Raw genomic sequence first — 16446 nt, 5'->3', positions numbered from 1 at the left:
TCGACCAACTTCGCCACAAATCCTTTCCTAATGAAGCCCCATCGCCTTGTCAGCAAAGGTAGTAAGAGGCAAGAGAAGAGAGGCTTCTTTATCTTTTCTTTCAGCTGTTTTGTCCTCATCCCCCTCGCGAGCCTCCAGTCGCTCCTTATTGGCAGCGCGCGCCGTTACATCACCACGACGACGCTGCTGCCTCGTGACGCGCGCGGAGGGTCCTTCCTGTTTCCTTCGCTCTCGTCTTTAAGTGGCTCGCGCTGCCGGAGGAGCCGCAAAAAAACCAGAGCACCGGCGCGCGCTCTGTCTCTCTCTCTCTCTCTCTCTCTCCCTCACACACACACACACACACACACACACACACTCTCTCTCTCTCTCTCTCTCTCTCACATACACACACTCACTCTCTCCCTCTCTATCACACACACGCGCTCTCTCCCTCATCCCTCTCTCTCCCTCTCTCTCCCCCTCTCTCTCTCTCTCTCTCCCACGCGCATCGCTCAGTTACATCGCGCGCTTCGAGCACGTCCTTTTTCTCTACTTCACTCTTTTTTTCTCTCTCTCGGATAAAAGAAACAGGGATTTTTTCCTCTTTTGTCCGGCTTCTGTCCACTCGCAAGGTGAGTAAACCCTCTGGTGCAGCTCTTGGAAACGGAACAAAGCGCAAATCGGACGTTTTGCGCCTTAAATGAGGCAAAAAAACAAGGGAAAGCCGATTTTTGCGCTTTGGCGCTCGCGCTGGTTGAAGTGTCCGTGACGGTGTTTTAAACCTGCCTCTGGTTCGCTCGCGCTGCTCTCCCTTACACGCGCTTCTGCGCTTCACTTTCCCCGCATTTGCAGTGTTTTGCGCGTTCGCAGCAGCGGTTTTAGGTAGTTTAGGCTTGAGTTCTGCCCCTCGCTGGGGCTTTGTGCGCACCCCTCCCCTCCTAAGAGCGCTGTCCCGGCCGGTCGTTCCCCCGGGGAGGGCCGGGGTGTGCGGGTTTATTTGCTCTGTTTGAGCTTTAACCTCGTCCAACACCCGCAAACTTATGTTTTCGTTTTGCGCCTTTGCGCGCTTGAACTTAAACGCTTGTGGTTCTGACTGTGAGCGACGCTGCTTTGATCTCTTTCGCTTTTTTTCTTCCTCCTTTCAGCGGGACGACGCGCTAAGCCGTCCTGAACGTGAGCGAAGGGGGAGCTGGAGCTTTTACCTGCGCCTCCGCTTCTGCGAAACGGACCGAACAGCGGCGAGGCTTGTTGCGCATGCGTGGGGAGGGAGACAGGTGCGCGGTGAGGAAAGACAGACAGGTGCTGGGGAGGCGTCTGGCGCGCGCGCGCACGCACCCCCGTTTGCGCCTCTCTGAGTTCGCCCAGTGGGTCGTTTTGGACCGTTTAGACCCGGTTTGGTTCAGATCAGTCTGTAGGGCTGAGCGCGTTTTTAGCGGTTTTAATAACAGTAAGCGCGCAGATGGTGCGCTGTCATAAGCGCTATTGCGCAAACATGTAAACCACATCGGCGGGATGGAAGAGAGATACAGGTCCATGGATGGCTGGGCTGAGCCTCTGCGGGCTCGAACATGAGGTCCTTCCTTCTGCCATCATCCTAAAGCAAAGCCAAATAACAGTGGCGAATCCGAATAAAGGAATATTCTGCGTTTTTTTTCCGAGTGCGTGGGGAAGTTGGGCTGAATTTCAGCCTGCTCTTCCTCTCTCACACTGAGGAGCGAAACTCGCCGGTTCCTCCACACTCATCTCCGAGATATCACGCCGTGAAACAAAGTTACTTGTTAATTAATTAATTGATTAACTAATTTATTAAAGCGTCTGGTTTGTGCTGGAACTCCAACACCGGGTTCAGTTCTAAGAGCAGAACTTGGTGCGTATGGATCGGGCGCTTTAAACGGACCAGACAAAAGCCGTGAATTGAAAGCCTCAGTCTTTCCTTTCTCCACTCGTTTTCAAGCGACGCGGTCATTCGCCGTGAAGGAGCGGCGGTGAGCCAGTCTACGTGTAAAATATCAGTTTGGAAAATCGGAGCCGGACTCCTGCTACTTGCTCGTGCGATCACCATGTAGGCCTGTTTGAGTCGCGCATTTAACGTATATCTCAAAACAGTTTAATATGTATTCATATATAAATGTACCATTATTTAATAAATATTAATATTTTTGTCGCGGATGAATTTGAATTTGGCTTGTTTGGCTTTTTTTTTGCTTTTCTTTGGATTCAAGTTCAAATTTCCACACAAAATGTGATGAATGTGCTTTGTGAAATATGAAGCTGATGCATGTAGGCCTGTTATGTGAATTGCTTAACATATATATATATATATATATATATATATTTATGTATACATATGTTGAAAAGAGGAGCCCTTTTCTCTAAACGCCCTGTTGTTGAACTCTTTTTATCTTTTTTACAATTATGAAATTGTCTCCTCATTTCTGTGCACAAGCTTCTGTGTCCTCCAAAAAACTGAACGTGACCTTTTTGACCTCTTCCTCTATGCCACTATAATAATCCATAATAATAAAATAAAACTTATAATGACAGTTTGTTGTATTTTTACAATTTTGAATAAAACCTCATTTTCACCAGCTGTCAAAAAAAAAAAAAAAAAAAAATATATATATATATATATATAAATATATATGTATGTATAGAGGATGGCTGAGTCTGATAACCGTGGGAATAATTTCTGTTGTTCGTCTTTGCACCTCTATGTTTTTAATCTTGATGTTTTTTTTTAAAACCATAAGTTCCTACATGTTGTCCCCGGTCCTGGTCCTGGTCCTGGTCTATGTAATTGAGGACAGTAGAAAGGCGATTAACATAATTTTATGCAGCTTTTGTTGTTGCTGTTGTTGTTGTTGTTGTTGTTGTTTTCCATGTGAACCGACAATTGTTGCTCTGTTTGTCAGTAGGGCGGCGTGCAGAATGTAGGACTTTGCTCGTGTATGCAAAGCGGAGGTGCTTTCACCACTGTGCACCCACTGTGCACCCACTGTGCACCGCGCTCTCTGTTTGCCTTCGGTCCCGACATTTCATCTAAATTTAATAACAATTTCCAACAGACTGTGTTAAGGATAACACGCGGAATCATGGTTTGTTTCAGGCAGAGTGTCTTAGGCATGAAAAGTAGACATAGGAACGAGCGGCCTTTTTTTTCTTAGACTTCTCTGCCTTTGCTTTGAATGTACCCTGACCGTGACTGGAAAATGCTGTGCATCATGTAATTATTATACTGTTACTTCTGTTTGGTTAATAGGATAATGTTCTTACAGAGGAAATAAGTAAGGGGAAATATATAGAGGGAATATGTAAAACAAGCCCAATACCTTATATAACCAGTTGGGAGAAAATAAAAGTAGGACGCTTTATAATAAATGTTGTTGGTGAACCATGTTTTGTTGTTCTGTCCCCCTCTTTGCCTGCAGATAACTGGAGTGGTACTGTAACAGTGCGAGCCCTGGCCTGTGAGAAATGGCTCAGTAGTAGCACCAGGGATGCCGGACCATGACAGTGAGTCCCTCCTAAACCGACAGACCAAAAGAAGACGAGTGGACATCGGCGTGAAGAGAACCGTGGGTTCAACTTCCACACCTACACCGGCAGCCTCAGCTGACAGTATCGCAGCCCGCGCAGCCAAATCCGCCGCCATCTTCGGGGCCATGAACGCCCATCACAGCCGGGAGCAGGACCTGCTGGAGTGCCAAGGGACACAGCTCGGGCACGAGGATGCCACTGAGACCAAATCCAATGTGCTCCGGAAGCTTCTTAAGAGGGCCAACTCATACGAGGACGCGATGATGCCCTTTCCTGGTGCCACCATCATTTCACAGCTTCTGAAAAGCAACATGGCAAAAAATGGAGGAAGTGGAGGAGCAGATCCAGGGTTCCCTGGTAGTGCCCTCTCCAGCACAGGATCTGAGGTGCCTCAGGAGGATGCATGCAGTAACTCGTCCCAGGACAGCCCTCAGGAGTGCCTCTCGCCCTTCGGCCGCTCCACACTGGGTCATTTTGATGTTGAACGACTCAATGATGAACACCTTCGAGCTAAGCGGGCTCGCGTAGAGAACATCATACGGGGAATGAGCCACTCCCCCAGTGTTATGATGCCGTCAAACTCCAGCACAAAGGAACGAGAGCGGGATGGTGATGGAGAAGTAGAAGGTCCTCAGCAGCCGTCCAGCCCACGTGATGGCTACCGCGAGAACAAGCGCAAGCAGAAGCTTCCTCAACAGCAACAGAGCTTCCAGCAGCTGGTGTCAGCGCGCAAAGAGCAAAAGGTGGAGGAACGCAGGCAGCTCAAGCTGCAGCTTGAGGACATGCAGAAACAGCTGCGACAGCTGCAAGAGAAGTTCTTTCAGATTTATGATAGCACTGACTCTGAAGGGAATGACCCAGAGCATGATGGAGGAAACCTCTCAGAAGACAGCGGCCGTTCTGACGCTGGACTCATTGATGGCGATATTGATGAGCGCCCTGTGCGGGATTCTGCTGCCGATCGTTCCGATAACGAAATGTCAGACTTGGATCCAGAGCACTTTCTGGACCGGGCAAGGGCATTGCTAAAGGAACAAGCCCTGCTAGATGGAGAGAAGCCCAAAAGGGAGGGTGTGCTGAGGAGCAAGGGTCAAGGCCCAACTTCTATGCATGCAGAAGGCAAACAGCTGGCTGAGACGCTGAAGCAGGAACTGAATTCCGCCATGTCACAGGTTGTAGACACTGTAGTAAAAGTCTTCGCAAAACCTCCACGGCCTCTCCCACAGGTTTTCCCACCACTTCCTGCACCTCAGGATCGTTTCAGCATCAATGGAGACAACCCGAACTTTCACACAGCCAATCAGAGGCTTCAGTGCTTTGGCGATGTCATAATCCCCAGCCCTCACGAATCATTTGGTGGAGTCCCGCTCCCCAGTGCCAACGATCAGACTGAGGCACTGCCTCTAGTGGTGCGCAAGTCTGCATCCGAGCACCACCACCAGTCATCAGCCGTGGGTGCTCATGGAGGCCACCACCATCCCTCCCTCCATCCCTCCTCCCTCTCCGCCAACATGGGCTTCAGTCCGCCATCTTTTCGCCATCCCTTTCCTCTTCCTCTCATGGGGTACCCCTTCCAGGGCCCGCTTGGTGCCCCATCGGTAGGGTACCCAGGCAAAGACAGAGGCTCACCTGATTCCATGGACCTCTCACGGGAGACCACCAGCTTACGGACCAAGATGGCATCAAACCACCATATGGGGCACCATCGGTCCTGTTCGCCAACCCACCCTGGGAGCACAGCTGAGAGTCTGTCTCTATCACTCATCAAGTCTGAGTGTGGAGACCTTCAGGACATGTCTGACATCTCGCCATATTCAGGGAGTACAATATCCTTTTTAAACCTGGCTTTTTTTCTCACTTGACCTCTGCTGTTGTAATATTTTCGTATTTATGATAACATCACAATCCTACACTCTCCAATTGCATTCTTCTAGTCAGGATCTGGTTTTGGTCCAAACAAGGTCCTCTTTGTTTGAAGACTTTTTTGGAACATTTTCTTTTTGTTAAACTCTGCAAGCACCAATTTAATCAAAAACTTAACCATTACGTTATCTTGATTATTAGAAGGAACATTCTAAATGCTACTCATTCTACAGTCATCCTGCACTATGGCACTATTAGAAAACTCAGGTCAGACCTCCATTAGAGTGGCCTTCTACTTGCTCGTTTTTTATTTTTTGTGAAGTCACCCTAGCGTTTCCATTTCCGACTCAAGTGCCTTTCACCAAGAACACTCACCCTACCAGACATACATTAGAGTGCAGTGTCCTCTGATTCCCATGGTTTAACCCCACGTGATGGCCTTGTGATAAGGGTGCATAGGCCAGAAGGGTGGAGGTTTCAGGTTATCTCCTGAGGGACTGAACGTAGAATGGGTCTCACTGCTAAGACAGTAGATGTCTCTTTTGCTGTCTTTGTGTTACAGCCCACTCATTCTAACCTGATAACTGGCACGTCTACGGCCAAAATTGTAGTGTAATTGGCACTACTGATACTTCACATATACTGCCTATACTCATTGCACTCAATAAGCCTGGTCACAAAAAGGGATCCTTACATACAAAAACATTCGAAATAAAATTTGCATACCCTTTAAACTGATTCAAAATAATTTTGGACCTTCAGGGCATAAGTCAGTGACTAATATCTCTGGTGCCAAGCTTCGAGGTTCATCTAAGGTCTCGAGGTCTAGCCCCCTGTCCGTGTTTTGTATGACTGACAGCTTCCAGCTCTGTCATCCCTCATCATATCCTATTATAGAAAAAAGAGAGAGGAACAATTACCCAGCCTTTTCATTTTTTCCCCCCCTTTTGATTCATAAAGATCTGTCAACAACCTGAGGGCCCTCAGCTGTTGCTTGGCAGCCAAACAATCTCCCTCTTTTTTTTTTTTTCCTCGATGCTTTTTTTTCTTTCTTTCTTTTCTTTGAAGCGAGCATTAACAGGTGTTTGCGGCTGTCTGTTTGTCTTTCATTACACTGCCTCGTCTTGTCTCCCGAGCCAAGGGCCCCTGCATTCTCCTCAGCCACCCCATCCAGAAACCAGAGCGGCGGGAATAAAGAAAGAGAGGGATGGAAAGCAATTAGACAATGACCCTGCACACCAGTCGCAGTGTGTTTTATTAGAGCTATTTGAAAACGATTGCACTTGAAAAGATTAGCCGGTGAAAAAGAATAGTGGATGTCGATTAGATGAAAAACTAACCTTCCCAGTAAGTACATGGAAGCATTTTCAGATATTAAAACAGATTTTGAAGCTAGGATTTGAAAGACATAGCATTAAAAATCGAAAGAAGTAGCATCACTGATTCAGGAGAAAAGAATGTAAATATGCTGCATGTTAGGTAGGCGTCAGATTGAATGGAAGTTTTTCGGAACACATCATACGTCTTTACATATTAATGTCACAAAGAAATTTCACTTCTCTTTAAATACTCTTTCAATGTGCTCCCAATTATCCGATCGATCTGCTCAGGGAAGGGATCCAAAGCACAACCCACGTTCCAAAATGTTCTTCCACAAGTTGTGTGCAATTACACATTTTAACCAGAGGGGTCTCCAAATTCCCAAAAACATACATAGTGTAACTTTAAAATTGGCAATTGCAGGTAATACATAATAATTCTGGGCCAAAGAAGCAAGGCTTAGATTTTAGGTTATTAGGTTGACTGTAGTGCTCAAATTCAGATGAGGGAAATGTACTTGACAGCTGGAATATTATTAAGGGTTGCTATTGGATCGAAAAAATTGCAGCTCAGAAATGATAAACTTTCAATGGAAGATTCCTTTATTCCAAGTCATTTTGGACCATTTCTCATGGTCTGTTTATCATGAAAGACCCAAAGTTTCATTCCAACAGTGACAATATGCTTACAACCGGGAAGCCCGAAATGTGGCCAACAGGCCAGTGTTGGCTTGAAAAGATCGGCTCGGCCAGAGGTTACCCAAACCCTACCCCCTCACCCAATGACAACAGATTTTGCTACATATGATTTTAAATCAAATTTTAATATTTGAATTCTGTCCTTGTAAAAATGTAATTTTGATGCAATTTTCTTTGTAACAAAAGCTCATGTAACATACATTTTTCATCCTTTTAAAAGCCTAGCGCCCTTGGCACTGTATTATCTGTATTAACTGCACTTTGGACCCCCCCCCCAAGACCCCCCCCCCTCTCTCAAAAAAAAAAGTTTAAGGCACCCGTGGTTTAGGACACCAGCAGTACAAAGATTAGGTAAAAGTATGAGAAGCGTAGTGGATGGTTATCTGGTGCATGGGAATGGGGTTATGGAAGTGTTGGGAATGAGGTTAGGAAGTGGGAATGCTATGTTGGGAATGGGGTTACCACGGACTTAAGAATGGAGATAGCTGGGATGGGATTATGGCTCAGGATATGGTGTAAATGGAGATTTGGGAGATTCCTACAGCTTGTTTCTGTTCAAGGATGACATTTCGTTTTTGGCTTGTATTGAGCAATCTCAATCGGGTTTGAGCAGTGGCAGGTGAAAGTTCCCCCAGTGTGGCCACCGGGTTACTGGCAGCTAGTCTCTGTTTGACAGACACACAAAAGGCCCAGAGCCGGTGTCAGAGGAGGCAGGGCTGGGGAGGAGGGTGCGGAGGACTCTTTGTCTGGCAGAATCGCATAATCAGCCATTTTGTTGTGTGGCGGAGGTTAGGGCAGGAGAACGTCCTCTGCAGGAATGTCACACTCAGTCCCCCGTTCGCACTTACAATGCGTTCTTAGCTTAAATAGATTATTGATGAAAGCAGAACGCATGGTGGAAAAAGTGCAGATTGGACTGAAACAGCCGGACGACTGGCCAAGCAGTTTTTCCTCCCTCGCAAAGAGAAACGCCGATAATCAACACAGCGGACCCGGCGCGTTCGCTTTGCCGTGAACTTGCACGAAGATGTCTTAAACAAACCGCCCGAGCAATGTTCCGCGTAACTTTTCTAGCAACACTTCGGAAGCCTGAGAGTTTAACTTGTCGAGCTGTTGACCGATACGGTGTGTTTATAAACAGCTCACCACGAATTTTATGGCGACACCGAAAACATCATTACACATCGTTACAAACGAGCAAAGCTGAGGCTCTGACTTTCTTGCTCCGTATCTAGGGGACGTTCATTTCTTCGTGAGTACTACACTGCAGACGCAGAACTTTTATCTGTGTTTGCATTGTTACACTCGTCTTCAGCTTTCTAGCTTTCATGTTTTCTTACTTGTTTTTTTTTGCGGTCGCGCACGATCCATTCATCCGTGGCGCTGAATGAAGTAATGCTGCGAAAGAAAAGAGCAGCTTGTCCCTCTTTCATTCTCTCTGGCCTTTGTGCTCATAAAGCAAGACCAGATGGCACGAGAGAACGAGAGAGGGAGAGCGAGAGAGAGTGAGGGAAAGAGAGAGAGAGAGAGAGAGAGAGAGAGAGAGCGATAGATGCGCTTTTCCAACTAACCACCCCCTCCTCTTTTCTCTCTCCCTGTACCCTTTCCCTTTTCTCTCTCTCTCTCTCTCTCTCTCTCTCTCTCTCTCATTCATGTGGAGTACTCTACTTATGGGCCCCTTTGAGTCTTTGAATGTGTGCACACTTTACAAGACGTGTTTATGTTTTCGGATTAGCCATATTTACATGACAAATGTGTCATTTTACAGTCATATTGTGGGATCAAAGAGATGTCTTTAGATAAATACTGACCGGTTCCTAGGCGTGTCAGTCTGTCCTTCCCAACCTCTAAATGTATCAGCCAAATTGCAACCCAGGAATATGATGCAAGGTGGCAAATTTGCTGTCATGAGGCCATAACAGCAGTTTATTATGAAGTATGTGGGCGCGCATTGTGTGGGTGCATAAAAGATATTTACTGTAATGCTGTGAACTTTACTACTCATAGTTCACCTCATAAACGTTCTGCATATCATTCATCTTAAGAAGTAATTAACCTTAGAAATAGCACGGATTTGTTAACTCTAGTGCTGAGAGTAATTTGGTGCAATGTGTCGCAGTTCCTCTTACAAAGCAGCGCACGCCAGTGCTTTTAAATTCTTGTAATCACATGGCAGTTACTGACTTAACTTATTTGTATGCAGTGGTGTGGGTTTCACTTCAACTTCAACCCGTCATATGAGTGTTTTATTAATTAAACAGTCATTTTCTGTAGCCAGGATCTCGATGTACCGCTAAAAAGCAAAGTCTGGAAAGTCTGGCTGTTTTGAGATCAAGACATTTCCATCCCCTCCAAACTTTGAGAGGGCCACGTCCACCCCGCCCCCTTTTTAACCCTTTAATCTGTGCCGATGCTTTGATGTTTCTAAGCGGGTAATGTAACTTACGCACAACACTATTAAACATAAATTCTGTGCTTGTGTATGTGCGGAAATTGACTGCGCAACATGGACCATATATGATCAGCGTCGTACCCTGACCAGAGGCATGAGTCCAAAAGTATTTCGCTGCTCTCAGAACAAAACCTTGTATGTCCATTTTTGTCGTTTTCCAGTTTTGGGCAAAATCTGAAAACGCCTGTTAGCCTTTACGTCATGTGGAAATTTCATGATGAATGCATGAAAAGAAATGATTCAAAATGACTTGGACGGAAGTCTGCTTCCATTGACTTACAGTAAAAGTAAAGTAGGTTTTTTCCTTCTCCTACAAAGTTTCCGTTTTGGAGATACGAGGTTTTGTTCTGACAGCAGCGATACGTTCATTATTTTGAATTAATTGTGCATAAAATTAAAATACTATGAAGTTATAGCCTACTTGAAATAACTTTCCACCACTGTAAACAATCTGCAGTCTGTGCATCGAGGGGTTTTATCACAAACTTCTTGCTATATGAAATGTCTAAAGATCCATGTACCAATGAAAAGTGCCCCACACGTAATCCAAGTAGCATATGATAGTGTAGCTTTTAAAGATTTTAAAGAAAAAAATATCAGATAGATATTGGTGCTCAAGGTGCTCCAGTCATATGTACATCTTCAATTAAAATGTCAAATTCCAACCTTTGGAGTTTTAGGGGGTTAAAGAATATCTGGTGTTCATCAACTTTTCTCAATAAAATAAGAGAGAATAAAGAAATACAGCAGCTCGTTTAAGCTTGGAATGCAAAAAGGCAGCTCTTCAGGTTCTGATCTGAGCTCGTCATGCCTTCTGAGAGACCCAGAGGGTTCCTCCAAGTGCTTACTGCTGTATTTGTAGGTGCCATGCAAATCTCCCCTTGCTCTTTTACATCTGAAGGAGGAGGTTGGCCGAGGCGAAGGGCTTAGGGAAAGACGTTGCTCGCTTTGCCTGCGAAATGGCTTTCTCATGTAAAACCGGCTTGGCCGTGGTGTTTTATTGGCCATGACGCCGCAGCACCTTGAGTAATGATGATGATAATGGCAAGCAAATCCTGCCCCTGCTCTCCGCTTGGGGCTCAGCTGCTTTTCCTTAACCCACTCATTTGCACATTCAGGAAGGGCTTTCCCCCAACCACCTGAAGAAGGCCAAGCTCATGTTCTTCTACACCAGGTACCCCAGCTCCAACATGCTGAAGATGTTCTTCTCTGATGTTAAGGTGAGTGGACCACTTTTGAAAGTTTGTAAACTTTCAGCTATTGTGTCAGTTTTTGGTGGGAGGGTGGTACTTGTTCAGGTGAGTTCACTTGTCCAGGTGAGATCACTTAAGAATGCTGGCCTGCCACTGGTGGTGTTAGGGAAATGTTAAGTGCCACAGCTGTTGGTGTTGGTTAAGGCCAGTGGAGATTAATTTGGGTGAATGACATATCAGCACAAGCCTGATAGGCTGGTAGGTGGATGGATTGGTAGACAGTAAGTCAGATGGGGGCGTATTTGGCAGATAAACAAGCTGATTGGCTGGTGCATAGGTACTTACATTTCTGGTCAAAAGTTTGGACACCTCTATTTTTATGGTTTGCCACATTTCAGAGTGACAGTTAAAGCATAAATACTATAATATTTCTGGGACCAAAACAAATCTAATACATCTTCTATTTTTCATTCTTTAAGTCTGCCTTGATGGAGCTTTCCACACTATTGTTCTCTCAAGCAGCATCTCAGGTGACATTGAACAAGCTCTCAACACATCTGCAGAAGCATCTCAGGTGGCCTACCTGAGATGCTTCTGCAGATGTGTAGAGAGCTTGTTCAATGTTCTCAACTACACTCTTTCAAAACTGGTTCTTCAAGAGCTCTTTATAAAAGGCAATGGTTATTATTTCGAACCATTTGAATGCGTGGTTAAATAGCTCATCTCCATTATGGAAAACCTGTTCTACATGGTTGTTCACAGAGCCTTTTAAAATGTTTTCATACAGCACCAAAAAAGATGAAGCTATTATAAGATCCTGTGAATGTGTTTTGGTGCATAATACCACAAGTGTAACCCAAATTTTGACTGGCTCTGTGGACCGTTTGGAAACTTTTTTACAGAAAACAAGAAAAAGAAAAGCATAAACAAAACATGCGCACAGCAAACAAAGGAATAATTGTGTGGGAGAACTAGTAGTTGATGAGATCTTCTCAGACCACATAGTGTGTGCATGAGTGTGAGGGCTAGGATGAAACCTGTGACAGATTCAGGCCATCTTATTCAAATGAACAGACAAACTTCCCCTTTTTTTTTTACCAGCTGCCCTTGGGTCACTGTTACCACAGTGACAAACAATCCACAATCATGTGACATAACTCACACCTAGACATTCACCACAGGCAGGTATGCTTCTTCTGCAAAGTACAGCCATATACTGTCGGGTCAAAAGTTTGGGGACACCTTCCAAGCAGCATACTGCTTAACTTTCGTGGTTACTTTTCAATTCAATAAGGAGACAGAGGTTTAGGCAGCATGAAACAGTTAGGTGCTAATCCTTTGGCTATATTTAGCTTCAACGCTCAGCTTCATGTTCGTCTTCCTTGGTGTGAAGAGCAGGTTTCGTCTAAATGACGACTTCTTTTCCAAACTATTGTTCAAAGCACATTCTGCAACTCTTTTAACCTAAAAGTGGTTAAACAGCTGAAAAGCTTGAACACTGGCATCACAAAAAAGGGACCAAATAGGTGACTTTTGGCTTTGTTCCCAAGGTACACACTTAAAAAAGGTGGTTCTTCAAGAGGACTTCTGTAGGCGGTGGTTCTATTGAGAACCATGAGCTCTGTATGGAACTATTTAATGCTGAAAAGGGTGAAATTGATGGGGAATGTGCTATTTATGGTTCTATTTGGCTTCAAAAAGGCTTCTTCTACTATTACCAGCTTGACATCATAACAACAACAGAGCCCTTTTTGGTACTACGCAAAACCAAAGGTCTCAAAAAGGTTCTACATAGGACCCTACACAACATGCTGTCCCTCCATCTGAAGATAGAACCATGTAAGCATGAAATGGTTCTGTATAGAACTCATGGTTCTAAATAGAACCGTGCCTCCACTGAAGAACCCTTAAAGAACCATTCTTTTTAGACATCTAGCCCTGTCGCTTTCACTAAACGCACGACGAAGAAAATGCAGTCTTCTGTTTGAAAAGCATTTGGGAAAGGCTGCGCGTCCCCAAACTTTTGATGGGCAGCGTATATCACCTGCCGTGCTTCTCTGCCAACACGTCGGGCGCATTTGCGTGGGGTCACATTCTGAAGCGAGCATTTGTTTCCCTCACGAAGCGCTTATCAATCACTCTTCTCTCTCCTTGATGCTGCTGGCCATTCGGGTAAACAAACCACTTCCCTCTTTCTCACAAACCACATAGGTGTTCGGTTGGCCTCAGCTGGACGTTTGTCAAAACTCATACTCACAGAGGTAGAAGCCTGCGCACAAGTAAACAATCCTTCGCTTAAACAGACTTTGAAACTTATGTTTTCAGAGCCATTGTGGATTTTTCTTGTGATGTAACACAGTTGGATGCAAAAGTGCACCAAAATGTGAAAAATTTGCGAAAATTTTAGTGCAAAGTTTGTTTCTTTGTTGAGCTTAACATGAAACGGATCATATATAACGTGCCATAACTTTTATTGAGTATGTTACATTCAGCAGTTAACCCTTTAAATGGCCTCGGTCCGTTGACAGGCCCAAAGTTTAATTACACACTTCTATAACCCAGTAATAACAACTCGTTTGCACTGAAAGTCCAGGTAGTTACTGATTAATAAACATTAGAATGTAATTAGCCTGAGATTTTAAGGGGCTCTTTGTAGAGGAGGTGCACTTATCTTCTCTTAGATAATCATGCATATGTGTTATTTGCACACAACTACATTTTCTTCAAATATAGTGATGTTGATGCCAATATATCAAATGATTTCCATCACCTGTTACAACCAACCAAATATCTAAGGACCGCCGGCTTTTATAACTTAAAAATAATACAGTTTTCCATGTCATTTTTATGTAAAAAGCCTTAAGATGTCATAAACCAAGTCAAAAGACACCCAACAGCTATTTTTCATCAGCACACAGGGTCTTGGCATATGTGTATGTTCTTCAAGTGTTGGAACAGCATCTCAGGTGGCTTCTCATGAAGCTGCTTTGGAGAACGAACAAGAGTGTGTAAAGCTGCATCAAAGCAAAGGAGGGCTACTTTGAAAGATTGAACTTTTTGACCACCACATGTGTTATTTTATAGTTTTCTTGTTCAGTATTACTCTAAAATGTGGAAAAATAAGGAAAACATCTTCATAAGTAGTTCAAATAGCAGTTTATTTTACCACTGTGGCAATAAAAAGGTCGTTTTAAGACGGTCCCCAACTTAGTCGTATTTTTGTGCGTCGTAAACAAATAATGTTTTCAAATTGAATTGTCAAATTATGACATAAGATGGGTTAATGGTCCTCAGCGTACATTGAAACATGACAAATTTGTTTTTACATAATCCTCACGAGCATAAAGGTTTTGCTTAATTGAATTAGATTAACATAACGCCGAAACAAGGTCAGATCGTTGGCAGCATTATTTCAGTGTGGCTTTGTTTTTGACTGCATTGTGGAACAATGCATGGCATGGATTTTATCAACCCCCCCCCTTCCTTTCTCTCCCGGATCCACCACAGCTCGTAGTGTAGCTGCTCATTACTCATTCGTCATATTTACATATCTCATGAATATCAATGCAGGATGCTTTGCATATTAAAGACTAGCCATAATCTTAATAAGGTCTGATTATCTGGAGGATAATAACGGTGGGAACGGATTGTTGGTGGACTTTTCCCTTTGTCTCCCTCCAGTTTCCTCTCAGACAGTAACTGTGGACGGGCGAGCTGGTCTGAGGTCAGTAACAAGAGTGACCTCGTCCAGAACGGGCGCCTTTAAAGCGCTAATTGAAGTGCTTAGGGACCTCTTGACTTTCGACCCGTGTGTGTGTGCGCACGCAGGAGGCTAGTGGAGGTCTTTTTTTTTTTACAAGCTGGAATTAGTGATGCATCAGTGAGTACAACAAATACATGAGCTCATCTGGTTGACGGCTTGATTTTACAATATGTGATAATGAGATATGTGTGTGTTTGCTTTTCTAGCACTGATAGGCCCAGTTTTCAGAAAGAAATGTATAAAGTGATGTACGTCTGGAAGAAATTTGGACATTTTACCAATTTTCTAAAAAAAAAATTGAATTTTTTACACAATGTTTGAAAGAAATAAATTTTAGTTTTACATGGTTTCTGTAATTTAGAAATGTACACTTTCTCTGAATGAATTCAGAAATTTAGACACTTTGTCAAAGAAATTGAGATGTTTTTACACATTTTCTGAAAGAAATTCAGAAATTTAGACACATTTTCTGGAAGCAAAGAATTTTAGTTTTACATGGTTTCTAGAATTTGGAAATGTACACTTTTTCTGAAAGAAATTCAGAAATTTAGACACTTTCTTAAAGAAATTGAGACGTTTTTACACTTTTTCTGAAAGAAATGTAGAAATTTAGACACTTTCTCAAAGAAATTGGGATGTTTTTATACATTTTCTGAAAGAAATTCAGAAATTTAGACACTTTCTCAAAGAAATTGGGATGTTTTTACACATTTTCTGAAAGAAATTCAGAAATGTAGACACATTTTCTGAAAGCAAAGAATTTTAGTTTTACATGGTTTCTGGAATTTGGAAATGCACAATTTTTTTTTGAAAGAAATTCAGAAATTTAAGCACACCTTCTAAACACCTTTCTTCACAGATATTTTTGAAACTTTTTACATTCTGTTTTCATGAAGAAATTCATTACCTATTCCTGGACTAAAATTAAAAAAAAAAATAGTCCAGGAATAAAATTACACTTATGCTTTTATTTTATTTTGTAGAAAATTTCAGATTAACAAATATATTAAATGTTCCCAGACTATAACATTTCATATATTACAGAAAAGCATTGGATCAGCATGTTGTGGCTGTCATAGCAATTGCCTTGTATGAAACAGCAATTTTATTCTAAAGAAATGCATAAATAAAAGGTATTTTGGACCATTCTGTAAGTCCATTCACCATTCTTCACACACCATGAAATGGAAAGGGCTGTAAAGCTGGTGTTTAAATGATATCAAACCCTGAAAACTGGAAGAAAATGGGGTTTTAATATGAAAGCTATGATATATTTTAACAGTACAGTGTAAACATAGAAGGTAAAGAGAAGGTCTTCCTCTTCTAGATCCTGTTTTTTCTTTCAGAGCTATGACATCTCCTGGTGAGAGGATTAGTGCTGTTGTTTCTCTTTAGTCCTCCATCAGGAAGTGAGGATGAGTGTAAAGAACAAACACTGGGCTGTGTGTGTGTGTGTGTGTGTGTGTGTGTGTGTGTGTGTGTGTGTTAGATTCTTACTGGCACATGACAGAATGACCATAAGAGTGAGAGTAAAGTATACAGATGACTTCAGAGTGCTGGACGGTCCAATAATAATACCAGCTCATGAGAATATGCACACACACTTGTCTCTCTCTCTCTCTCTCTCTCTCTCTCTCTCTC

At 43.4% G+C, this 16446-nt stretch overlaps 1 protein-coding gene across 2 annotated transcripts in view; it reads left to right on the top strand.

Moving 5' to 3' along the window:
- The first annotated feature begins 383 nt into the window (after positions 1 to 383).
- LOC108441115 (prospero homeobox protein 1-like) overlaps positions 384 to 16446 on the top strand; it is a 40047-nt gene continuing 23984 nt past the window's right edge. Inside the window, exons 1-3 of one of the 2 annotated variants that reach the window (XM_017720456.2) lie at positions 384 to 611; positions 3408 to 5342; positions 10962 to 11069. In XM_017720456.2, the coding sequence (XP_017575945.1) occupies positions 3477 to 5342; positions 10962 to 11069 (1974 nt within the window). In that variant the 5' untranslated portion in view covers positions 384 to 611; positions 3408 to 3476. Of the gene's footprint in view, positions 612 to 1160; positions 1254 to 3407; positions 5343 to 10961; positions 11070 to 16446 lie in introns of those variants that run through there. The other variant, XM_017720458.2, reaches the window with a different exon arrangement.

Source organism: Pygocentrus nattereri, chromosome 4, assembly GCF_015220715.1.
Source record: "Pygocentrus nattereri isolate fPygNat1 chromosome 4, fPygNat1.pri, whole genome shotgun sequence".
Taxonomy (NCBI): Eukaryota; Metazoa; Chordata; class Actinopteri; order Characiformes; family Serrasalmidae; genus Pygocentrus; species Pygocentrus nattereri.
This window is presented reverse-complemented; position numbering and strand designations above follow the sequence as displayed.